Raw genomic sequence first — 26,682 nt, 5'->3', positions numbered from 1 at the left:
CTTTGGCCAATAGGGCCAGCATGAAGCAGTGCTGTGCAAGGCTTCTGGACGATGGGACCACTGGGAAGGGGCATAGAAGGAAAGAAGCGATTGAAAAAAGACAGTCCAAGTCACCTCATGGGCTGTGTCCGGAGGGCTGTCTTCAGGTCTTCTACAACTTGGTTCCTCGTGTCCGTCTCCTCCTCATCAAATTCATACAGGTTCTGCATCTGGGGCCCACAGGTAAAGGGAGTAGAAGTCACACTGAGCTGTTTGCCTTCCTATGGGAGGCTTCTGCACTCCCAGGGTAGCTGTGCCTGGGGAGGGCACCCTTTCCTTCCCCCAGAAGTCTTCTGTACTCTCCCAGGGTAGCAATGCCTGTGATTCTGAGGGAACCAGGTTCCTGTCTGTGACTTAATTTCCCATATCTAGAAAATAGATGAAATTGCTGACCCAGGCCATTTCCTAGGATCTGAGATGTCCAGCTGGTTTAATATGAGTTTAACTAGTTGAGGGAACTCTGATGTCCAAGGAGGTAGATTGGTCTCAGAATCACTAGAAAGCTGCTGAGCCTTAGCGAGTGTGGCACTGGAGAGCAGCAGATACGCCTTCCTAGACCTGTCTATGTGGGGTAAGTCGGGAGAAGAATGAACACTTACCGCAGCCATGGAGTTGATACGTTCAATGTAATAGTCGGGCCAGCTGGTTGCCAGCTTGTTGGGGTCCTCCTGCTCCTGAAACATGAGGGATGGACTTAGGTATGTCCACCCATGGCCCATGGGACATATGTGACCCAACACATTAGTAGAAGATAGTGTTGTGCCACAATGTCAAGAGGTTGGACACTTGTGGATGGACAGACCCATAAGCCAAGACTGAAGCATCATCTGAAGTCTGTAGAGGGTTGGTTTCCATCCCTACCCACACGGGCCTAGGTTTCCGTTTCTTCCTTGGTGAAATATTGGAAATGAATATGGATTTATGTGACTGCCAAGGAAGGGCAGAAACTGGGAAGGGGTCATTTTCAATGAACCAGATGTACAAACTCTAAAATAGCCTTCCTGCTATCTCTAGTCTGCTAATGGTTAACAAAATACCATTTTATGATTACTGAGTCTCATACAAATTTATATATTTATGTCTTCCATTTCTCTCTGTGTGTATGTGTGATTGTGTTTGTCAGTGCCAGCACAGATGAATATGGGTGCACATGCAACATGGAGATGAAGGCCTGAGCATAACCCTGTCGTTGCTTGTTAGGCCCTGCCCACTTTGTCTCTCACTGGCCCAGAGTTCACCAAGTGGTTTAGGATGGCTAGCCACCAAGCCCCAGGGATCCCACTGTCTCTGCCTCCCACCACTGGGATTATAAATGTGCTGCCCACCACACATGGATTTTTTTAAATGTACATTCTGTAGATCAAACTCAGATCCCCAAGTGTGTGCGCTTTATCAGTGGGCTATTTCTTCATCCTGTTTTCTTTAAATAAAAAATTCATTATCTTATATAGTGGTTTGAATAAAAACTGTCCCCCATAGGCTCATGCATTTGGACAATTGGTTCCCAGTTGTAGAGGTCATGAGTTTTAGGATTGGAGCCTGGCCAGTGTGCCAGGAAGCAGGCATAAGAAGGGAAGTGACACTTCTCATCCTTGCATCTCACTGACCCTGACCCAGCCCAGGAGTCTGGCAGGTGTCTGTCTCATGATTCTCATTCTGGAATAGAGAATCCTAATTCTCAGAGGGCAACCCAAGAGAATAGGGACATTTTCTTGCCCTTAGTTTTTATATGCATTCCATTTGTGTGGGTATGTATGCAGGTGTATGTATGCGGGGTGAGTTCCATTTGTGTGGGTATGTATGCAGGTGTATATGTGTGGGTATGTATACAAGTGTGTGTGTGTGGGTGAGTTCCATTTGTGTGGGTATGTATGCAGGTGTATATGTGTGGGTATGTATACAAGTGTGTGTGTGTGGGTGAGTTCCATTTGTGTGGGTATGTATGCAGGTGTATGTATGCGGGGTGAGTTCCATTTGTGTGGGTATGTATGCAGGTGTATATGTGTGGGTATGTATACAAGTGTGTGTGTGTGGGTGAGTTCCATTTGTGTGGGTATGTATGCAGGTGTATGTATGCAGGGTGAGTTCCATTTGTGTGGGTATGTATGCAGGTGTATGTGTGTGGGTATGTATACAGGTGTGTGTGGGGGGATGAGTTCCATTTGTGTGGGTATGTATGCAGGTGTATGTGTGTGGGTGCTAATATGAGTGTACATCTGTATGTGTGCATCCACATGTGGAATTCAGAGGACAACCTCACATGTCATTCCTCAGGAGCCATTCATCCTATTTTTGAGATAAAATCACTCTCATTGCGACCTGGACCTCACCAAGCCAGCCAAATTTATTATTCTGAAAAGCTCCAAGGACTCTCCCACCACCTCCTCCCCAAGAATGAGATTACAAGCATGCATCAACAGTCTGAGGTGGAGCAGGAGGGTCTGAGGGGGTGACCCCTGAGGTGGAGCAGGAGAGTCTGAAGGGTGACCCCTGAGGCAGAACAGGAGGATCTGACAGGGGAGGGACTGAGGGGTGACCCCTGAGGCAGAGCAGGAGGGTCTGAGGGGGTGACCCCTGAGGCAGAGCAGGAGGGTCTGAGGAGTGACCCCTGAGGCAGAACAGGAGGGTCTGAAGGGGGAAGGTCTGAGGGGGTGACCCCTGAGGCAGAGCAGGAGGGTCTGAGGGGGTGACCCCTGAGGCAGAGCAGGAGGGTCTGAGGGGGTGACCCCTGAGGCAGAACAGGAGGGTCTAAGGGGTGACTCCTGAGGCAGAGCAGGAGGGTCTAAGGAGGGCGACTACCTTCCTCTTGCTGCAGTAGATCTGCCATTTCTTCTCGGGTGGTAGTGCAAACACAGCCTCTCGGTTTTTGTCTGTGAGGTCCAATTCATCCTACGAAGACAAGAAGAATCATGCCTGTGTATTAAGCCGTACAGGAGCTCAGAACACCCCAAACTACCCCGCAGCCTATGATCCTCTTCCCAGAGAGCATACCACACCGTAAGGCAACTCTTGTTCTACCAGAAGCAGAGCCCCGAGCCCTTACCTCAGCCAAGGCCAGCTTCTGCCCAGTGCTCCCTTTCTTCCTGTGCACACCTCCTTGTCCTCATGCATCCCCTTCCCGCTTCAGGCCAGCTTGTTCCTGCCTTTCCTGCCTTTGCTTCACTGTCCCCTTGTCTGTTGCATCTGGGGCAGGGTTGCTTGTCTTTACAAGGTCTGCCAACACCTTAGGTTAATGGCCATGCCATTATATGGCCTTGCCTTTCTCAGATCTTCCCACCTTCTGTCTGCCTACCGAGTTTCTCCTCCAAATTTTCCTGCTTCCTTTAAGCTCAGCATGGCCTGGAGAAGCTGAGCCAGAGCGGTGAGGGCCAGAGTCTGAGCCGTGGGATTGGGACACCATCCCAAAGGAGGCATTGACACTGATCTCCAACCCTTCCACCGGCAGGACACCAGGTGAGGTGGTGCAAGACACAGGGCTCCACCGGACTTGGCTATACTTCCTGAGGAGCAAGCCTCTGGGTGGTCATATTTTGGGGTCATTCTCTTGGTAATTTGAATGATTTTACAGGTTTGACTTGCTGAGCTGTTTTGTTTGTTTAGTGTATGTGCGTGTGTGCATATGCGCTCATTTGTTTGTGTGTGTGTGTGTGTGTGTGTGAGAGAGAGAGAGAGAGAGAGAGAAAGAAAGAGAGAGAGAGGGGAGTGTAGGTACACATGGAAGCCAGAAGTGGGCATCAGATCCTCTGGAGCTGAAATAACAGGCAGTTAAAAACCATTCAGTGTGGTGCTGGGAACCAACCTTGGGTCCTCTGTAAGAGCAGCAAACTCTCTTAACCACTGAGCCATCTCTCTCGTCCTAGGGCTTTAGAGAGAGTATTTAAGTTTCTCCTTCCCTAGGTCAAAACTGTTAAGTAGAAATGTAATGGAAGTGGCATATTTAAAAATGTTCTAGTCACACAAAAAAATTTAAAGAGGAAAAATTAATGAAGTTAATTTTAATGCTACATTTTATTTCAATTACTATACTTAAAATATGACCATCCCAACATGTAATAAATATAAGAAAAGTCAGTAATATATTTTACATTTTCCCTTTTCTTTTTCAATTTTTTTTCTTCTTTTTAATTTTTTTGAGATAGGTTCTCTTACAGCGCAGACTGGTCTGGAATTCACTATGTAGCCAAGGATGACCTTGAACTCCCGATCTTCCTGCCATCCCTACTCCCCAAGTGCACCACTACATCTGGCTCATTATTTCACTCTTTCTTTCTGTGCTTCTGGGGGTGGTCAGCGGCTCAGCTCGGCTCAGCTCAGGTGGCCAGCAGCTTAGCCATTGGACAGCACATACTACATGCTTAAAACAATGTTAATCAGCTTCCCTGCCTTTGCAGTTAAACATGTCTACAGGTCTAGTGACAAGGAGAAACTCTTGCGTCAACCTGTTCTCCTCACAGACCAGGAGACAGTCTTTTTAGATCTCAGTCAGGCCCCAGGAGCCAGATATCTCTGCCTCCATATTTCCAGTTATTCATCCTTCCAGTCCAAGGCTCTCAGAGTCTCCTCTAGAGCCCCTTTCTGCTTGCTTCTGAAATTAAAGACCCCAACAGAAATTCCAGAAAGCAACTGAGAGAAAGCTATCAGGAGTTCTCAAAGTCTCTTTTCACGATCTGACCCCTTTAATGGCAGCCAGGCTGGTTCAGCACGAGATGACCCAGAGTCAAAGGGAACTGAGGCAGATCCCTTGTCCTGCAGGCCAGTTCGTGCTGTGTGCCTCAGCAAGGGTCTGTTTCCTCTACAGCGAAGGTGCTCTGGGAAGCACTGCCTCACCCCTGAGAAAAGCTTTGTGGAGTGGAGAACTCGGCACTCAGACTCCTGTCCTCTTCCTTCTTTGCTGTCTATTCAACTACTCCCCAGCATCAGCGCCCTCTCCACCCCTCCCTCACTGACCACCAGCTCTGCAAAGCGGATGTTGAGCTCCTCTGGGTTCGGCATGGGACCGGAGAACTCCAGATACTGTAACGGGTGGTTGTCCCGGAGGTCGATCTCGGGGAGGTCATTGCCTCCAAAGCAGCAAAGGAAGCCCAGGCCATGGTGACTCCTCTTGCTCAGAGCCATGGTCACTGCAGGCTGGGATGGTCAGCAGGCAGGTGCCTTAGGTCCTCATTGGCACAATCTAGGTAACAGGACAGAGAGATCAGGTGGTTATGAGAAAGAGCCAGACAGGTAGGGACAGAGGCCACTCTGCTTTAAGAACTCCTGTCGTGGAGGGTGTTGGGGGCCATGGGCTCACTATCAAAGCCCCGCCCCCTCTCTCAGACTCTGCTTCTTCCAGCTTCTTTCACCTGGAGTTGCTCATCTGCCCTCAGCAGACTTGCAGGTGTTTGTGACGTGGACATTTCCCCATTCCCTTTCTTTGTCCCTGGAGACGTGAAGAGGATAGCAGTCACAATATGGGACCTTCAGGTGGTCAGAGTTGTTTATCTGGTGTTTCCCATATGTGTGATGAAGCTATTCTAGGAGTTCCCTGCCCCTGGAGGATCAACATACACCAAAGTTCATTGAGATCTGATCCATTTCAGGGTTGGGGAGAGATGGCTTTAAAGGCAATGAAAGGGGAGGGTAGAAGACAATTGTTGGAAGAACTCCGAGCTAATTAGAGGACACAACTCCTGAGGCATAAGCCTCAGAGGAGCGAGGATGGAAAGAGCCTTCATAGCTCTCACCCATTCTCTTGTACTCAGATTCAAGTAGCACAGCCTATCCACAGGGCAATGGCTCACCCATCTGTCTTGAAGAAGGTCAGTGACCTTGGCATGAGGAGAGTTGGGAAATTAAAGCCCAGGTCAAATGAGGCTGCCCTTTGGGATGGAGTCAGATGTGCTTTTCATACCCACCAAGAACAGACGGCACTACTCTGACCAGGAACTGGGACTGACTGATGGATTGGAACAGAAGGGGTTAATTCATTAGCTTGACACAAGGGAAACCTCACCCAGAGAGGTGCCAGCTGGAGGAGGAGCACTGACTCCCACCATGGCTGCCATGGCTGCCCTGGATTGCTTAAGCTAAGCCATTGGCACACAGACCTCTTCAGGGCAGATCCATCCTCCACCTCTGGTTCCTAACACACCTCAGATGACCTGAGTGGATTTAACAAGGAGACGAACAAGATTCACATATTCAGTCTTTCTCAGGACTTCTCCCCACCATCTTACACACATCTTACACACACTCCATTATCCAAATATAGATGTAGGATTCATTTGCTTGTTTGCTCTGTATGCATGTGTTGTGTGCACACACTCACTCACAAACATTTGCATACCGTGATGCACGTGCAGAAGTCAGAGAAACTGATGGGTCTCAGTTCTCTCCTCCCGCCGTGTGCATCCCAAGAATGCCACTCCAATTGCCAGGTTTGGTGGCAGTCACCTTTACCTCTGGTAAGTATCTTGCCAATCTTTACTTCATTTGGTGGGGTTGTTGAGTTATTTTTGAGTCTTAGTACTTAGTTGTTCTCTCCTTGGTCCGGATTATTACCACATGAAGACATACCCACAGCTGTCGCTACATCATTGCTGAAAATACTGACAGGGCCAAGCACTTACTTCCCCACGAGATAACAGCCACATTTTCAGATGCCCACATCTCCAGACACCTACATCTCCAGATGCCCACACACTCCTTGCCCACACCCGGGGCATGGTCCATCAGTGAGCGAACTCTATACCCATGTGACTCTTCATTGCCAGCCCCTTCCCTGTGCAGCAATGTGAGAAGTTTTCACTGTAGCCCTGTGAACTTGCTATTCTAAGCCTGAAACATTCCTTTGAACCAAGCTCTAGAATCTCACAGTGAAATAAAGAAGGCAAACATGGCACACGTGTGCCCTGGAACTTTCTAGAGAATAGCCCTTTACTCTGGGACTCCTAAAAATTTACCTAATAGTTGTGAAACTATATCAGCTCTCATTTAAATTACAACCCATTTTAATTGCCATTCTAGAACTTTTAAAAATGATTCCATTTTTATCTTTTTTTTTTTTAAAATAAATTGTGTGGTAGGTTTTTTTTAATAGGTACAGACCAGCCTTAAATAAAGCAGTTTAAAAGAGCCATGTGAAAGTGCTTCTTTTCTTGATTAAATGCCGGTCCCCATGCATACCTTGAAGGCAGAGGCTGCATCCCTGCCTCTCTGGTGACCTTCCTTTCTATAGGTAACAAAGCCTTGTCTCAGCTCATGCTCAGTCGTTAGGTCTGCCAACTTAGCCATTCCCTCTGTTCTCTGAAAATCAGGAGACAGGGCCTTTTACTAAGCGGCCAGGAAATGCCAATTGAAACTGCTCTGCACTAGCTGTTGACAAGCAACCAGGAACCTTTTCGAGGAGTAAGAGCAGAGTTGTAGGGCTGGGATGGAGGAGTCGTTATCCTGGGCCACAGTGACACAGACTTCAGATGCTCCAGGAGGGATCTCTGGGGTTTTCTATGGGATTTGACAGCTGGTGACCAAGCTGAGTGGTGCTTGTTACTCTGTCTTTGTTGGGACAAAATCCCTGGCAGAAGCAACTTAAGGAATTTTGCAGGTATAGTCCCTTGTGATGGGAAGGTTGTGGATATAGGAGTGCTTGGCAGCTGGCTACATCATGTCTGTAGTCAGTGATGCAGGAGGGAGCTAGCACCTAGCTTGTTTTCTTCTTTTTATGCAGTCTGGGACTACAGCCTGTGGAACAAATTGCACCTCAATCAGCCTAATCGAGAGACTCCCTCACAGACAAGCCCAGAGAGTTGCCTCTGGTAGTTCTAGATTCGGCCAAGCTGACCACGGCCAATGTTAACCCCCAGAGTGGGTGAAACAAGGTCCTAGCATCTGAGTGTCAGGCTTTGTCGGGCTCCAATCTGAGGGCAGATGGGTAATGGTGAAGAATCCGAAGCTAGTTCCCCCTGTCTCACCAGCCTTGTGAATCCAAAGGAGCTCCTGAGCAAGACCTCTCGGGTTGAGTGGAAAGACATAAAGAAGCTTCCAGACGCGGAGGCAATGAGGCCAGGCTAGGAGCATGGTGGAACTCTATGAGGGTCAGACTGATGCCCAGAAGGACTTGTGGCCCTCTCTTCTTGCCTTCACCCCTCAACTTCTTGTATCTGCAGTCTCCTCAGCCTTCTCTGCTCTCCCACCCCTACCAGGCCTTGCCAAATCAGGAATATGAGCTAAGACGACCAAGCTGGCACAGGTTTACACCAGCTGCTCACAGCCACTACTGCTCTGGTTGGTCGATAGCCTTGTGACATTATATCACATGACACTTCCTTTCCGAGGAGATAGGCACAGCAATTGTTTATACCTCTGCCCATCTGCTTTCTTAGCTCCAGCCACTTGCTGGCAGTGCCAGGAGCAGAGGTCTAGAAGTAAGACATCCTGAACTTTGACCCCTGACTTTGTTTTTCTGGCTGAGCTAGGAGCTCAGGTGCCTTCTCTGAGATACTGACATAATCACCAAGTCTTCCGCAGGCATTCTGTGAGGGGTGAACAAGGCCATGGATATAAAGGGATGGGGCACCTGGGTTCTCAGTAGGTGGAGACCAACATGGCTGCTGACTTTGGTCTCAGGGTCACCACATAAGAGACTGGACCTGCCCAGAAACACATTCCACCAATGGGATGCTTAGGTCCAGCCTTACAAGAATTGCCTACTGGAATTCAGAAGTCACCCGGATTTAGTTTCAGAAACTGAGAAATTAAGATCAAGGAACTGGCCTTTTCTTGCATTCCAAACTCACTCTATTTAGAAAAATAAATGAAGAGCTAATGGGGTTTTGAGGTGACAGATAGGCTAATTACCCGATTTGATCTTAAATGAGTCTGTATTGACGCATTGCCTTGTACTCCACAGGTATACATAATGATTATGTATTAATCAAACCAGGGCTGGCGTCTAGGGAGATGACTCAGCTGGTAAAGGTTTCCCTTGCAATCATGAAGACCCAACTTCAGTCCCTAGAATCCATGTGAAAAAAATGTCAGACATAGTTGTTTGTGTGATCCCAGAGCTGGGGACAAGGAGACAGGAGGACCAATGGGGCTTGCTGGTTTGCTGGCTAGTCATTTTATCCTACTCGGTAAATTCCAGACCAGTGAGAGATTATATGTCCAAAAAGATAGGAAGGTGGATGAGCAATACGTGAGATTGCCTTCTGTGTGTATGCCCATGCATACACATACACACACACACACACACACACACACACACACGCACGCACGCACGCACGCACGCACGCACGCATGCACGCATGCTCGCATGCACAGACACACCACAAATAGAGCTGGGATACAGTTCAGTGCCTAACATTCATGAGACTCCAGGTTCAGTTCCCAACATTGCAACCCAAATCAATCAATCAATCAATCAATCAATCAATCAGTCAATCAATCGAAATCTAAAAAGAAAAAGAAAGGAAAGCAGAAGTCAGTGACTGAGTGTGGGCAGGGAGTGGGAAGGTGAGGGGGCCAGAGCAGTGTGTTGTTGTAAAGTCCTTTTAAGGAGAGGAGCAGAATTTAGAAGCCACGGGGAGAGGGGACAGCAGGAAACAAGAACAGAAGGAAGCCCAGTGACTTGAGCTCAGGCCAGAGGGGCTGAACCTGCCTCCAGCATGACCCACTTTTCTCTCCATGGAAGCCTCCCCAGTACTGCAGCATATTGTCCCCCACATTCTTCCCTCTTCCTGTGGGGACACAAAGCCATGGGGTCAACACCTTCTATGAGCTGTAAGAGTCTCTTCCAGGCCTCACCCCACTACTGAAATCTCCCCATACTCTGAGAATGGGGCTGGTCCCAGCTCTGTCACTATACTTGAGGGTCAGCGGTCATGGTGTCTCATAGTGTCCCTCTCTCTGAGACCTAGCACACTCAATGTAACAATTGCCTTTGACTGAAGATCTCCAAGAACTCTACAACCCCCAACCTTTCTCACTATCTGGCTCCATCTCTTCTCAAAGGTTTCCCAAGGGACTCCCCTATTCTGATCATCCCAGCTCCCCACATTCCACCCTAAGTCAGGCAGGAAGGACTTCCTATGTCTCAAATCTGTTCCCATTTGGTCCACTCTAACCCTGACCCTGACCCCACATCACTCCACACTGCACAGCTTGCATCCTAGAACTTCAAAGGCCCCCATCAACATTATTTATTTCTTGGTCTTAATTAAAGACAGAATAATGTTAATACTTCAGATTTGATGGCATGAAAGGCACTGGAATGGATCTACATTTTATACCAGTAAAGACCCAAGGTCAATGGTATCATTAGAAAGATATAACTAAGGGACTAGAGAGATGGATAGTTCACAAAACACTTGATGTGCTTCTATAAGAACCTTAGTTCCACATTTCCCAGGACCAACATGAAAAGCCCTGTGTGGAAGCCTGCACTTGTAATACCAACACTGAGACAGGGAGACAGGTAGAGCCCTGGCACTCATTGGGCTACTGCCTGGTAACCTCCAGGCTAGTGAGGAATCCACAAAGCAGGGTGGAGTGCCCTTAAGGAACACCATTCCAGGTTGATATCTGGCTTCTAAACACACATGTGCATGACATCTGTGTGTATATCTGTACTCCCACAAAAAAGAAGTGATTAAGGAACAAACAGCAACAACAAAACTGTGGTTCCAAGAGACCAGGACATGGCAGCAGGTCCTACAGCCAGTTGACATCTCAGGGAGGATTCCGACCCAGATCTGCTCAGAACCACCAAACCTCAGAGTTCCTGCCCAATATCCTAAGTCATGATCAGTTCAGGGCTTTCTCAAAATGTTACAGATTCAGAGCTTCTAATTTGGGCTTCTCTGTTTCCTGTGAGTTGTTCTGGTGACTATGAGGTCTTGGGTCAACTTTACAGTGACCTTGGAAAAAGTCAAATGGGTTGGGGGATGGGTGGGTAGGGTCGAGGAGAAACGTAAGAGGAATGACTAACACTAACAACCCTTTGGAAAAGTGGTATGGAGTGTGTGTGTGTGTGTATGTGTGTGGGTGTGTGTGTTACACATATGAACATTTGTGCACACACAGACAGAGACGTTAAGTGGGATTATCCTATAAAAGGGTCATAATTCCACTAGACACCACAGGCTAACAATTAAAAATTCCAGAATTATGGGTTACCTTTTTTGGAGATGTTGGCTGGTGAGGCTCCAGAGACCCCAAACATTATCAGGTATTGCCAATGCTCTTGATTATCCTCTAGAACTTGACAGAAGACCCTATTGCTGAAGACACAGACCCGTGAGCCATAGAGCGTGGAGAAATCCAGCTGGTACTGACCTGGAAGATTCACCCTTGCTGGCTAACTTTCCTGGTGCTGAGAAGCTATCCACACTACTGGAGAAGGAAAGGAACGATCAGTCTTACTCAGAACACTGTGCACTGCAATAACAAGTGGCCTTGCAAGATGGATCCACTGTACAATAATGACAAAATATCATGGAGTGTTATGAACCTCAGCTATTGGAGACAGAGTAGGGAGGGCAGGGATCAAAGGACAGGGAAAGATGCTAATCTACATACGAGAAGATAAATGAAAATGGCACCTACGGAGTGGTCCTTCAGTTCCTCCTCAGCTTTTTCATACAGTCTCATCTGTCAATCATGCACCATCTTTATAGCAATGATCTGTATGGTATATGTGAATAGTATATGTGCATGTAGAGTGTGTGTAGATGATGTATGGATGTGGAATGTGTGAATGTTAAATGTGCTTTTAAGGTATATATAAATGGTATATGTGCATGTGGATAATATATGTAAATAGCGCATGTATGTAGTACACTAGATGCTATATATGTATATGTCCTGTGGGTAAATGGCACATGTACATAGTATGTGTGGTTTATGCATATATTATATATGCATGTAGAATATATATGTAGTAGAATATGTGATTGTAGTGTACATCTGTGTGGTGTGTGTGTGTATGTATAGATGGTGTATGTGATAAGTGTAGATGGGTGTATGTGTGCATATGTGGTGTGTGTACCTATATGGTATATAGATGGTATATATGCATGTGTAATGTGTGTAGATGGTGTATGTATGGTAAATGTGTCTTGTATAGAAGGTATATTTGCATGTGTGTTATGTGTAGATAGTGTCTATGCATGTGTGTGTAATCAACATGTGCATATGTGTTGTGTGTAGATAACATATGCACACGTGTGGTATGCAAATGTGTAGATGGCATAAATTTTTATGGTATATACTGAAAGATTATATGTGTGTAGTTGTATACGTTTAGATGGCTTATGTTTATGTGTGGTATGTGGAGGGCATATGTGTATACATGGAGTAGACGTGTAGATCTATGTGCATGTGTGTGGTTGTATACTTTTAGAAAGTTTATGTATATGTGTGGTGTGTGGAAGACATATGTGCACACATGGAGTATATGTGTAGATCTATGTGCATGTGTGGTACATTGTTTAGTTGTATATATGTGTAAATAATATGTGTGCATATGATATATGTTAAAGATGGTTTATATGAATGTATGGTAAATGTATGTGGACAGTGATGTGTGTAAAGTGGGCATGTAGGTGACACGTGTGGTATATATGTTGAGGTGACGTGTGTTTGGTGTGTAAATGGTATATATGTGTATGTTATATGTGTGACAATGGTATATATGTGTTTGTATGGTATAGATGTTATATGGGTGGAGTATGAGTTAGAGGCTAAATGTACATGTGTGGTATACATGTTTAGGTGGTACATACATGTGTGTGGTGTGTATATGTAGACAGTACATAGGTATATCAACTGTGCAAGTATGATTTGTGTGTTTGTCTAAGTAGAATGTATGTGTGATTTGTGCTGTATATAGCTGTATTATGCATTGAGCTTTATATGTCTAAGTATTCATGAGTGTTTAGGGATATATGTGGTTTGTTCATGTGGTATGTTAGTGTGAGTGGTGTGTATCTGAGCAAGGTGTGCAGGACCTGAGTTATGGTGTATATGTAGAAGTACTGTGTGGTGTGTTGGGGTAATCGTATGCATGCATGGCTGGATATGTCACTCTTCAAGAAGCATGCCATGACTGCTTTGAGTTTCAAGCCTAAGCAGAAAAAGACTAGCCAGCTCTCAGCGCGTGAGCAGAGGTGCCATCTGCAGCTCTGAAGAACAGCCCTCACTCAGCCTGGAAGGAGCTGCTCAGGCATGGCTTTTAGGGGCTATGTTTGTGGGGACCAGGGAGTCTTTGCTTCAGCTTCCTATGAGTCATATGATGGCTTGGGAGAGAGACCAGAGAAAGGGTGCTGGCATGGCAGGGCCAAAGCCAGAGTTCACAGTCACTATCTCGTCTCCCAGCAACCGAGGGACACCAGGATGCCTGATTGATTGAAATCAGCAGTGATGCCCAAAGGAGGGCTTGTTCCTATCACACGACATCGGATTCTGTACAGTTTCAACATGGTTGTGGAGCATGTGCATATGGTGTGTGTGTGAGTGTGGTGTGTGTGTGGTGTGTATGTGATGTGTGTATGTGTGGTATATATGTGTGTGGTGTATGTGTGTATGTGTATGGTATGTGTGTGTGTGTGTGTGTGTATAGTGTGTGTGTATGTGTAGTGTGTATATGTGGTATATATGTGTGTGGTGTATGTGTGTATGTGTGGTGTGTGTGTGTGTGTATGATGTGTGTGTATGTGTGGTGTGTGTGTGTGGTGTATGTGTGTATGTGTGTGTGTGTGTGTGTATGGTGTGTGTGTATGTGTAGTGTGTATATGTGGTATATATGTGTGTGTGTGTATGTGTGGTGTGTGTGTGTGTATGGTGTGTGTGTGTATGTGTAGTGTGTGTCCGGCACATGCATCTGGACTCTCCTGGCTGTGTGTCACACTGGGACATACCCTGCCTCTGCTATGGGAAATCAGCTGCTCCCGAGAGCCTGAGATGGAGGAAATAAATTGATGACAATGCATCCTAACAGTTCCAAAGCGCCACACTCCAAACAAAACAGACACCACACCAACACATCCCTCAAAGGATACAGCGGGCAGTAGAGCAGGGCTGGGCTCATGCGCCTTGTCCCTGTCTCCCTCTCTCCCTCATTTTCTGGCCTGGCTCCCGCCCTCCTCCTCTGTTTTTGGCCTTGTTGGAGATCGGAGCGTTGAGTGCACTAGGCCAGCACCCAGCCCTCTCCAGTCTCATTTTTGCTGTTTATTTTGGGACAGACCTCCATTACCCAGGCTGGCTGTGAGCTTACTCTGCAGCTTAGTCAGGTCTTGACCTTGATATCCTCCTGTCTCAGCCCACACCACCAAGCCTGAAATCTAGTTACGGTTGAATTTAATCATCTCAACACTCCATAACATGATTTGAAGTCCATTTTTACTTTTTAGATATTGTGGACTAAACCTGGGGCTTTGCAAAGCCTTCTACTTCTACTTCTGAGTTCCCTCTTCAGTGCTGAAAAAAGAAATTAAGTTTTGAAACAGGGTCTTGATAAGTTGCCCAGACTGTACTTGATCTCACTGTGTAGCTCAGCCTAACTCAAATGCACGATTTGCCTGCCCCAGCCTCCATAGGAGCTGGGATCACAGGCCTGTGCTCCAGGCCAGACACATTTCTTTTATGTACAAGGAAATGAAGCCTCAGAGAAGACCAGCAACTTGCCCAACTGAAGTCAGAAAACATGCAGAACTCACGTTGACTAATTCTACAACTCAGAAACAACCTTTCCACTGAGCAGAGATCAGAGGGTATCAATGGCAGCACTAGTCAAAGCAGAAGGGTCCACAGAGCCACGGCACTACCTAAAATATGCATGTCAGTCCGGTCTCCCCACCATCTCCCCATCCCAGCTCTCAGAATAGAACCTGGCTTTTCAGACAGCAGCCCGCTCAGAGCCCCAGCTGTAGGCAGCCATCGGGCCGCATCATCTCACCACACATGGTCCCAGAGAGGTCCAAGTGATCTCGTCTGCAGGGCATGCCAGCTGAGCACAGTCTAGATCTACACCCTCCTGCCATTGTCCTGAAACTCTTAATATGTTTTAAACAAGAAACCCTACATTTTTGTCTTACCCTGGGTCCTGCAAAACCATGGAACTGGTTGTTCCCGTCTCTACAGTGGCCAACTCGAACACGATTTTCCAGGAAGTGCAGCCCAGGCCAGCCACTCCCTGAATGTTTCCAAAAATGTTACCCACAGTCCCTGGATGGGCAGGACTGGAGGCAGATACGTTACTTTAATCTGGGTGGCTTCCTGACCCAACAGCCTTGATCTGCGATTCAAGAACTGGCCCCCAGCACCCTGATCTCTCCTCCCTCCCTGACCTCCCTCTTCCAGTGCAAGCAACCATGCTTCCCTTCACAGTGACCCACTTACTGCTCCAGGACTGGAGGGCAGGGACCTCTCCCCTGAGGCAGGAACTTGATAAGAGCTAATGAATGCCTACATTCAGGAGATTCCCAACACTGTCCATGATAAGATGCGGTATTAAAGTAGTGATACATTAAGCCTACACAAAGACTATGTGTCCTCCACCATTCTACAATTAGATAAGTAAGAAAAGCCTGAAAAAGCTTAGCTTTGAAAGAGAGTCAAGAACTGCTCTGCTCCTTCTCCTGGGGGTCTCTGGTCCCCACCTCTCATCCCCAATATCAACCTCCACCCCCATTTCTCCCCATCTATCCCCCCTCCATGTATCCCCTCTCCATGTATCCCTGCTTTTGCCAAATAGTGGCCTTTCTGGTCACCCCAGTCCACCCACACTCTCCTAGTTCATAGAGAATCACAGTATTTGATTGTTTTGTATTCATTTATATTTCTATAACAACCAGCTTTGCTCCATCTAGATTCTGGTGCCAAGAGAATCGCCTCTAGTACCTGCCATTCCCTGGGAAAGCGCCCTCTTCATGAATAAATAAATAGCCAGGTGTGCAAAGAAGAGAAAGGGATTCACGGCAGATCCAAGGAACCCAGGTCCTTTCCTCTCCAGTATCCACTAGAAGGCGTGTGGACCTTAGCTAAACACTCTCAAGACATGTCAATTAACCCTCAGAAAGGAATGTTCTTTTATACATTTGCACGGTTAAGTCATACCTAGAATTTCCAGGTAAACTCAGGGCATTTTGATTTCTGAACCCTTCATATCTGGGTTTTCATTTTTTATTTGCTTTTATTTATTTTATTTTATGTGGATGAATATTTCGCCTGCATGCTTGTATGTGTGCCATATGCATGTGATGCCCATAGAGGCCAGAGGAGGGCAGCAGATCCCCTAGAGCTGGAGCTACCTAAGGCTGTAAGCCTAATAAAAATTGAGCTCCTGGGTCTTCTGCAAGAGCGACCTGGGCTTTTAACCACTGAGTCATCTATCCAGCCCTTTTAATTTTAGTTTCTGAGACCGGATCTCACTTTGTAGCTCAGCCTGTTCTGGAACACACTCTGTAACTCCCTAGACTGGCCCTAAACTGATCCTAAATCCTCCTGCCTCAGCCTCCGGAATGCATGGATGGCAGGAGCTCCTACTACGCCTCTCCATGACCCTTTGTTGCCCCTCAATCCCGATCATCTTCCACACAAATGTTGTAAGAGTAGTTTTCCCCACAGAGGCTGAGATTTCATCTAGATCCCAGCGCCCACCCACGGTCTCCAAGCCCTGCATGAACATCTCATTTCTACCACTCCCTTTCCATCCCTGACAAGTCTGCAAGCTCTGTAGTCAGGCAATTTCTCCACGGACAGGGTCTCCCTTTCTCAGTGCTTGGGATGCTGATCCATCCATCCTAGAAACCCCACAGAGACAATCCACCTCCTTGCCTTTTGTTACTCCATCTGTCACCCCACCCAACACCCGTCTCTCAGATCTGTCCCCTGTTCATGCATGTTCCCTACTTTCTGCAGATGCTTTTGCTCCCCAGACCCGGTGCCTCCCAAACACTGTCCTCCCAGAGCCTGTTCCCATGATGGATCCTGCCCCCGCCCCAAGGAAAGCCTCCTTCCACTTAGAGTGTCTTCCCACAGGTCCATCTCCCCAGGGAGGTCCTCCCCACTGCCCTTCCCATTCTGCTGACTCTCACTGGTGAGTCTTCCTAACCAGTGCTTTCCCTGCGCCCTCCCCAATCCTGGCATCACTCAACTCCATGCCTATCGACTGGTTCCTGAATCACCGCTGCACTCACTCACTCAGGACGCTCCTCATTCAAGAACCACATCTCCACAGTTTAGCAGGAACTAGATAGTGCCTGGTGTGGGCCTTGCACTTAGTAGGCATGCTGAGACACAGACAAGGTTCAGGGCCAGGATGTCTGCTTTTCTCCCCCTCTGTAAAAGAACCCTTGCAGCTTTGTATCTCAGACAAATCCAATGATTCCTCAGGAACCTCCTTTTCGTGATCTCAGACGCAGCTGGGAACTCCTCCAGACCTCTGCCCCTCCTTTCTCTTTGACCACCCTTGCTTCTCTCTGGGGATGGCCTGGCAGGCCCAAGGTTCAAAACCACGGAAGTGCCTTAATTGTCCTCCAGCACTCTGCAACAGGCACGGACTCTGTGTTACTTCTTGCTCATATAAAGAAACTTTGATTTTTCTCAGAGGTCTCATAGCCCAGGCTTTCCTCAGACTTGCTATGTAGTCGAGGATGACCTTCAGCTTCTGATCCTTCTGCCTCTGCACCCCAGGTTCTGAGATGACTGGCGTGTGCTCCTCTACCTAGTTTTATGGCATGCTGTGGATTGACACAGTCTCCTGCAGGTTGGGCAATCACTCTACCAACTGACTTGCTCAGCGTTCATCTCCATAGGGAGCCCAAAAAACTCTTCAACATAGGTCCTAGCACCCCAGTTTTAATATGGAGAGGGCACAGAGAAACCAAACCATTGGGTCAAGTGTCACAGAACATAACCCCCTACACTGGGGTTACAAACAGATTTTGACCTGCTGGCCAAAGCTCCTACACCCTCCCACCCCGCCACACACACCATGTTCTGTATTTATAGATTACCTGGTGTTGACAGGTAATGTCATGTCTCCCTACAAGTGCTCTTTGTCAGTTCTGCATTCACCTGTGTGGAGCGTCCCATTGCATTCAGGCACCGAGGACACGACTCTGTTGCCAGCACCTAGGGACTGGTGTGTGAAGCCTTGCATGTCTGGCTGCAGCTCTGCTTACCTTACGCTCTGAGCTTTCACTCTCACACCTCCTCTTGGCTTCAGGTCCAAACTGCACAGCGAGCTACCTGCTTGCATGGGCACCTAGGTCCCCAAGCTCTCGTCTCTCACTACACTTTTCCGCTGATCTCGAGTGGCAGTGCATCCCAAGTCACCTCGTGGCCCAGGTTCTCCTAAGTGATCTGGACACAGGAGTTTAGTTTTGACCTGCCTCTGCCATCCTCTGTGGCAGTATTTATACCAACTTTTCCCACAGTTCACCTCTTCTTCTCTGTGACTGTGAATGAAACCCTCCCCAGCTACATATGGTACAGTCAGTAGCAACGCTTGGATTCCACTCCAAACCAAATAAGCCTGAAGTTGTAGGTGGGTCCAGGGCCTGGGCCAATAGGACAAGGGGCTCATCATGCTGTGGTCAGGGTTGTCCAAATTTTAAAACTGGAAAGTCTCATTTATGAAGAATCTTTTCAACTCAAGAAACCTGAAATAGCTGCCCACCAAGCTGGAACACAGAAAACTCTGTCCAGGCCAGTCTAATCCAGAGGTACCATGGCCAGCCCTAGAGATACCCTAGTCAACCAGCCACTTCCTTTAAAGTCAGAGCTTACCAGCTTTTTGTTGTCATGTAGATGTGATTATCAAAGAGACCAGCAGTAGTGCCAGCCAGGAACTTGTTCAGAAAAGCAAAGCTTGCTATCTTAAACAATAGTAATAGTAATAGTAATAATAATAATAATCTTTAATTTATTCTTATCCCTCCTATAAGTCATGTACCACTTTAGGTGCTTCAGGCATCACAATTCATATCAAAATAGTCAAGGTCATCATCACTGTGATCTCTCAGTGACACCTGATGAAGCTCGGTCCAGAAAGAGAACCAGCCAGGCTCCACTGCTTGTGGGTGGTAGCACCATGCCTGCAACCATGTTTACTCCACCAGGAATTCATGTGCGTCTCACTGACACACCTCTCGTGAATCCCTACCAAGGGCCTCAAGTTTAGTGATGAACTCGGTGGTAATGAAAGAGTTAACTGTTGAGCTGGTGGGAGAGGTTTGAGGCTAGGAGTTCAGTTCCCCTGGGAGGGTAGAGTGTAGATCAGAAAGGGCTTGGTTATAAATCCCAGGCAGCAGTGTTTACTGACCACTGACAAAGTAGACAACTTGAACAAGCCAGCTAATTCAACGATAGCTCCATAAAGTACATGATGTGGGGGATTTTGAAGCCCATACAAGAAAATTTCTTCCTCTTGCTTCAGTTCAGGGCCAACGCGGAAATGAATCCAAAAAGCAGACACATGGAGGTTGGAAGAGCTGCCACTGTTCTGAGAAAGCAGTTGGGAATCCATGGCTTTAGATTTCTGAATTTCTTAAAGAACAAGGCCAACTCACAAACCCAGTCACCAATGGTAGGCCTCCCCACAGGAGTAGGCTCTTGACCTCATCACCAAGACTGGACAGGTGCACCCACCCTGCAGGAGGAAGAGCCAAGAGAAAGGGGAAAGGGAGTCAACAGGACTGGCTCACAGTTCCTCCAGAGTTATGGGTCAGATGCCTCGCCTCTTCCCAGAGGATGGGTTGGGAGGGAGAGAGGATGAGTAGTCAGGCTTTCTTTACCACTCGATGTGAGCCTAGGCCTAGCCCCAGAGATGCCCACATGGCTTGGAGAATGAAAGATGAAGGTTTCCCTCTGCACAGTTCTCCAGGTTTCCCAGAGGCACCACCAGGACGGAGCAGTAAAGAAGGGTCTCTTTGGGAAGCAAGAAATCAAGACGGTTCCTCTCCCAAGAGTTGGGGTACTTGTGTGTTCCATCAGGGAAGCGATTGCTCAGGAAACCTGCACATTGTACCCTTACCTGGAGCTCAACAATTAGGCCTCCTGCAGATCCCAGGTAGGTGAGAGAAGTTTTTCAACCTGCCTAGAACCAGATCTACGGCACAGCAGAAGCTCCCTGAGAACTCAAATGCAGCCGACCTTAAAGTTTCATAGCTCTGAGTAGAGAAAGTGAGGCTTTGCCACCACCAGGTAACTTAAGAGGTTTCTCGTTTTCCTGGTTCACTTATCCTGTTTGGGGGTGCTTCATCAGGTGTCAGCTAGAGATCACCCCGACAATGACCTCACCTGTTCTTGTGACTTGAATAAGGTAGTTGGGGCCTGGAGGCTAGTACCTGGCCCACGGTACCTGGACCATGGATACACTGTAGGTCTTTGTATCATTGCTGTTTGGAGATGGCTTCTTTGAGAATGATAGAGGAGAGCTAAGGAGAAGGTTAAGTTGATGGAGCGTCTGCCTTAAAGAACCTGTGTTTGATCTCCAGAAGCCACATAAAAACAAACAGACATGGTGATACACACTTAGGATCTCAGTGCTGGGAGGTGGAGACAGGTGGGTCCCTGGGAATGGCAGACCAGCCACCATAGCCTACTTTGTGATTTCCAGACCTGTGAGAAGACCCTGTATCAAAAACAATAGTGCATAATGCCCAAAAAAAAAAACAGCCAAGACTGTCCTCTGGCCTCCACATACATGCGCTCGCACATGCACCTGCACACGTGTGAACAAATATGGACACACATACACTAATTTGCTTTTTTAAGAGGGAAGACTGGAGAATGTACCAAATGCAAGCAAAAGACAGAATAGCTCTGTAAGAAAGCATCAAATCCTAAGGATGTGGGATGACATGAGCCAGAACGGGAGTTGAAACTGGGGGAGCACAGAGGAGGAACCCCTGTGAGAGAATGGCAGGGGTCTGTGCCATCAGTCTGGCAGAGGAGTGCAGATTCAGTCACTCAAAATAGAGCTTCACTCTCTCCAACCCTGCAATTTCCTTCCCCTCCTCCTGCTCCCTGGGCCACACTCCACATGCCTGTGTCCAGACTCATTTGTTTAAACTGCCCCCCCTCCTAGCCCTGCCCTGGGGACTCGAGGAATCTGAGAAATGTCTCCAGTTCCAGTGCTGGAGGGAAATACGTGTGATAGAAGGAAGAAAACCCTCCCTATAGAGCTGTCCTGGGAGGACTTCCCAGCACTGCTCCCAGGTTCCTCTTTCCTCAACAGATGGCCAGCCATCCTGACTCAATGTTGCTATGCTGGTTAGAACCTCCCAGATCAAGAGAGCCCCGGTAGCCTCCTTCCCATCTTTGCCATCTTTGACAATCTCTACCTTCCCTCATTTCATCATTTGGCTTGATGTTTATCCCTGCCTCTTCCTGTTTAAGCCTTCGTCCATACACAGTTGTCTGGACCAGGGGTGCACAGTAAAGATTCTGATATAATGACATACAGAGCCCTTGCCCTCTGGGAACAAATACCAGGCTATGGACACTCACGCACTCCTAGTAGAAAGGGGCTCCTTTTCATGTTCTGCAAGTCTTCTGTGTATGTATGCACACACATGTCCATATATGTATATTGCTGTGTTCATGTCTGTTAAGATGAGTTTGCATGTGGGCATGTGTGGGGGCTGGGACTCTTTGACTGTCATTTCCCAGGTACCTCTATCTTTTTGTTTCCTTGGCAGAGTCGCTCACTGGCCTGGCGCTTGCTGAACAGTCTAGGCTGGCCAGCCGGAAACCCCAGGGATTTACCTGTCTCCACTTCCCTAGGGTTGGGATTATAAACACATGGCCCCATGCCAGGTGTTGGTTTTTGTTTTCACACAGGTTTTGGGGACTGAACTTAGACACTTTGCTGACTAAGCCATCCTCTGAAGCCATCCAAACTTCCCAGCCATGGGAGAGATGCAACCAAGTCTTCCCACCCTCCCTATTGCACACACAAAACACATGGAGGAAATCCCACTACCAGATGCACGTGCAATGAGCTTCAAGCCCCACACTGCTTCTCTGCTGCAGACTTTAGAGACCGGTTAAGCATCAAGACATGCCATCTTCTGTCATCGCTTGGCTCCCATGTCTGGCATGTAGCTTCAGGCAACATTTAGCAGCCTGCTTCAATGTGTCAGGTACTAGAGACAAAAGCCAAAATGATCCTTTCCCGAGGACCCAGTAGAAGGATATACACAAGCCTACTGATGACCCGAGATGGGAAGCTCAGTGACAGGAGTGAGTTAGCCCTGGGCTGGGAGCAGAGGGGAGCATCCAAATACTATGGCCACCTAGTTAGAACTTCCCAGATGGTGGTTGTTCATGGGGAGCACACCAGGAAGGGCTTTCTGGAGGAGGCAATGCCAAATCTGTATTTTACAGAGGAGAAGCAGGAAGTCTGGAAATGAGCCTGTGACACTGGCTTGGTTTCTGCCACTTCTGGTCATCTTGGTCACCTCTCACTGACTTGGCTTCCCTCCCTTTCCTCAGCCTCCATCTCAGAATGTCCCTTCCACTGAGGCATTTGCTTAAAAACAGAAAAAGAACTCACATCAGAAGCATATGGTATGCTGTCTGGGGCTGGATTTTCTCCCTTCATTTTATATAGAATTGACATCAATAACATGATGCTAATGGTGAAATAAACGCTAAAAACATAAAGCAAAGAACTTATCTCCCCTTGACTATTTTTTTTTTTTTTTTGGTTTTTTGAGACAGAGTTTCTCTGTGGCTTTGGAGCCTGTCCTGGAACTAGCTCTTGTAGACCAGGCTGGCCTCGAACTCACAGAGATCCGCCTGCCTCTGCCTCCCGAGTGCTGGGATTAAAGGCGTGCGCCACCACCACCCGGCTCCCCTTGACTATTTTAAATTCTTTTTCAATATTTACTTATTTACTTAAAAATTTTAATGCTTCATCTATTTTATTTTGTATGTTTGAATGTTTTGCTCGCACGTATGTGTGTGTGCCACTTGTACACCTGGAGCCTGCAGAAGCCAGAGGAGGGCATCAGATGCTCTGAAACCAGAGATATAAATGGCTGTGAGATACAGGGGGCCTTGCTGCTCCACAAGAGCAGCAAGTGCTCTAAATTGTTGGCTGTGCAGAAATTTACAGAGATATGCCTGCCTCTGCCTCCCAAGTCATGGGATTATTTTATGATTTTAAGAGTTTATTCTTTGAAATTCTCATACATGCATGTGATATGCTGTTAGCATGTGATATGCTGTTAGCATGTGATATGCTGTTAGCATGTGATATGCTGTTAGCATGTGATATGCTGTTAGCATGTGATATGCTGTTAATCATATCCTTCCTCACTCTCTTCCTCCAACTTCCTGTGGTCTGTCTCATCCTGACCCCTAACCTCTGGACTTCAGGGCCTCTCTCCCTCTTTAAAATGATAACCCACCAAGTTCAGCTGGTGCTGCCTGTATGTGCATGTCTGTGGATCATCACCACAGCACAGACAACTTCCTGGGAGCCAATCTGCTGCTTCCCACAAAAGTGACTGTTTTCCTTTATCAGCTGACAGCTGCTAGTAGCTCCAAAGGTAGAAGTGGCTTTGGGAACCTACCTCCCTGCTGATGTCTCACTAGATTTATCTCATACAGGCTCCGTGTTGGTAACCACAGCTTCAGGGAGTTCATGTATGCAGCACTATGTCTGGAGGCCAGCACTTCATAGCACACCCCATCCTCTGCCCACTTTTCTGTGATATTCTATGAGTGTTGAGGGTAGGGAGAGTCAGTATATATATTTCCCATTTTAACTGATGCCCAGAAGTCTCCCTTACTTGGTCTTTCAACTCCAGGGAATCCAAAATCCAGAGCTGAGTTTCTCAGTGTTGCTCCAGGACCCTCAATCACTGGGAAACTGCCAAAGGCAGAAGAAGGCAGGATGCTTGCCAGCTTGGGGGCTGTCAGGGCTGTACAGGGCTCAGCAGACAGGATGACAGTCACACATCAAGCTCTGGAAGCAGGGTATGGAATCTACTCTTGATTCCTTTGTCTCACTTCTGTCTGCTGCAGTCACCTGACCAGGCAGGGAAATATCTTCCCAAGTGAAAGGACAAGATACTGCGTTCACGTTTCTAAGATGGAAGGGGAATTTGGAACCCATTACCAACATACACGGTGGGTCCTTATAGGCATTCCTAGCTGAGCCAATGGCCAGCAGCCCAGGGGAGCCAGCAGCCTTCCCTCTAGGATTTGTAATAGACGCCTTTGGATTGCGCTGCATATCACTGGGAGCCAACTAAGAACCTCTGCCCAAGACTACCCTCTGAGTAGAAGCCTGGGCCACAACAATGTGATGGGGCTGAGAATCTAGATGTTTGGATTCCTATTGGCTCCGCCATGAAACTCACTATAAGCCCTTGGGAAGGTAACTACTTCTTTAATAAAATGCAGGTATGGCAGGACATGGCTGATAAGGGATGCGTGAGGCATGAGTGGGAATTCCGAAGTCAGAACACATGTCAGCTATGATGTCTTTACAAAAGAAGTATTCCCCAATATATTTTCCCCAGAGAAACCAAGAGATTATTCCCCCCTTTATTTTCTCTTCTTTTTCATCTAAACTGTGAGTTTATTTGAGGGGTAGTCGGGGAGAAAAACAGAAAAGGAAATAGCGTGGGGGATGGGACTTAGGGTAAGAGGTGGACTGAGGCAAGAGAGCATTGCTCAAACATTAGGAGGGAAAGACAGTAAGTGGCCAAAATTCAGGGTAACATCATCAGGAATACCCCAATGCCTTGGCCAGTCTCAGGGAAGAGGCATAGCTGCGGAAAGGACATGCATGCAAACACCGCTTAGAGATATCCTGCCCCAGAAAAGCACTGCTCTGCCCAAAACAAGGTAGTAGCAGGCAAGGAAGTGACTTGCTGGGACTGCCATCTCTAGCCCTCACCTCCCAGAACAGAGCAAGGAACAAAGCCTGCACAGGTGTGCAGAGTCCTGGATATACCAGGAAGCCCTCAGCTTCTTCAGCTGCAGCTATCAGCACCACCTACAAACGTCCAGGGACCCACCCTTTTCCAATGCATTGGTGGATGCCAGTGAGCATCCAGTCATGCATCAGTTATCAGTATCCATTCTGCTACCCCACAGCCCTGCATCAGTGATCAGTATCAGTCCTGTTACCCCACAGCCCTGCATCAGTGATCAGTATCAGTCCTGCTACCCCACAGCCCTGCATCAGTGATCAATATCAATTCTGCTACCCCACAGCCCTGCATCAGTGATCAGTATCAGTCCTGCTACCCCACAGCCCTGCATCAGTGATCAGTATCAATCCTGCTACTCCACAGCCCTGCATCAGTGAACATCAGTATCAATCCCGCTACCCCACAGCCATCCAAAAGCTCTAATGTTGCCTCTCTAGGTGGTGTCTTGAAAGTCTCCTACCTACCGAGTCTCCCAGTGGCTTAGGAGGAGCACATATAAGAAGCTAGAACGTGGGGTGGGGGCAGACGACCTGCATTCTTGCATTCTGCTCCCAATGGCACTCCTTATTTGTGATGCCGTGTTTGATGAGCCAGTTTACCTCCTCAGGCCCCAATGCCTAGATTTGAGTCTGGGAGTGACTCTGACAGGCAAACCCTTTGAACCCTTGACCCCAAGTTTTGGTGATATTTGAAAAGTTGTAGGGCCCTTGCCAGCTGCACCATGCTGGTGGAAGTTGGTAATTAGGGACAGGTTTTCAAGATGATACCCACTTGCTTCTAGTGACAGCCTTTCTCTGCATCCTGTTCACTACCACATGAGCAGACAGCTCTGTGACAATCTAGGTGTTGATATCCCCTCCACCATGACTTCCCTGCTATGAGGGATTAAAGTCTCTTTGAAATTTGGTGCCTGTAAACAGAGATTGTGCTTTCATTTCTCAGCCGCCCAGACCCTGATAATAACACAGAAACTTCATAGTTATAACACTGCGTGCTTAATGGCTCAGGAATATTCCTAGTTAGCTCTTACATCTAAAATTAACCCATTTCTATTAATTTATGTATCACCACGAGACTGTGGCTTACAGGTAATGTTCTGGCATCTTTCTCCTTCGACAGCTACATGGCATCTCCCTGATTCCACCCATTCTCTCTCTATACCTCTGTTCAGATTTCCTGCCTGGCTTTGCTCTGCTAAGTCATTGGCCAAACAGCTTTATTCATCAGCCAATAAAAGCAACACATATACAGAAGGGCATTCCACATCAGAAGCCAAGCTAGCCCTTTCCTTCCTTAAGCTGATTATGTTGACCATTTTGTCATAGTAATGAGAAAAGTGACAAATACCCTTAGTTTCTTATCTCTCCATTTTCTACACACTCAATTGCCATATGAAAAATGATGTATTTTATGCATTTATCATCCCTCTTCAGGGATCCAACCTGATCCAGCCTAGTCATGGATGTCAGTGAATGCCCAGGCATGAGTCTCTGTACATATAACCTTCAAGGGGCATTTTTCTCAGCTTTCTTTTCTATCTGAAGTGAGTAGATTCATTGCCTAATACATAACAGGCCCTTGAAATACAGATAAATATATGAATCTTAACTGAGCAGCTGTCTAAGCTCAGACAGTGATGCCACTGCACATGCCCCTGTTAACGCATGTGATGTCTCTACCACATATGGATAAAGCACTATAAAATATG

The 26,682-nt window shown here is 47.3% G+C and overlaps 1 protein-coding gene across 2 annotated transcripts in view; it reads right to left on the bottom strand.

Annotated features, from left to right (window-relative positions):
* Daam2 (dishevelled associated activator of morphogenesis 2) overlaps positions 1 to 26,682 on the bottom strand; it is a 114,902-nt gene that overhangs the window by 43,241 nt on the left and 44,979 nt on the right. For both annotated transcript variants that reach the window (XM_038341550.1, XM_038341551.1), the window contains exons 2-5: positions 4,987 to 5,212; positions 2,839 to 2,928; positions 639 to 713; positions 115 to 209 (exon numbers count right to left, since the gene is read on the bottom strand). In XM_038341550.1, the coding sequence (XP_038197478.1) occupies positions 115 to 209; positions 639 to 713; positions 2,839 to 2,928; positions 4,987 to 5,154 (428 nt within the window). In that variant the 5' untranslated portion in view covers positions 5,155 to 5,212. The remainder of the gene's footprint in view (positions 1 to 114; positions 210 to 638; positions 714 to 2,838; positions 2,929 to 4,986; positions 5,213 to 26,682) is intronic.

Source organism: Arvicola amphibius, chromosome 9 (assembly GCF_903992535.2).
Source record: "Arvicola amphibius chromosome 9, mArvAmp1.2, whole genome shotgun sequence".
NCBI classification, from domain to species: Eukaryota; Metazoa; Chordata; class Mammalia; order Rodentia; family Cricetidae; genus Arvicola; species Arvicola amphibius.
Note: the sequence above shows the minus strand (reverse complement) of the source record. Positions and strands in the feature narration are given on the sequence as shown.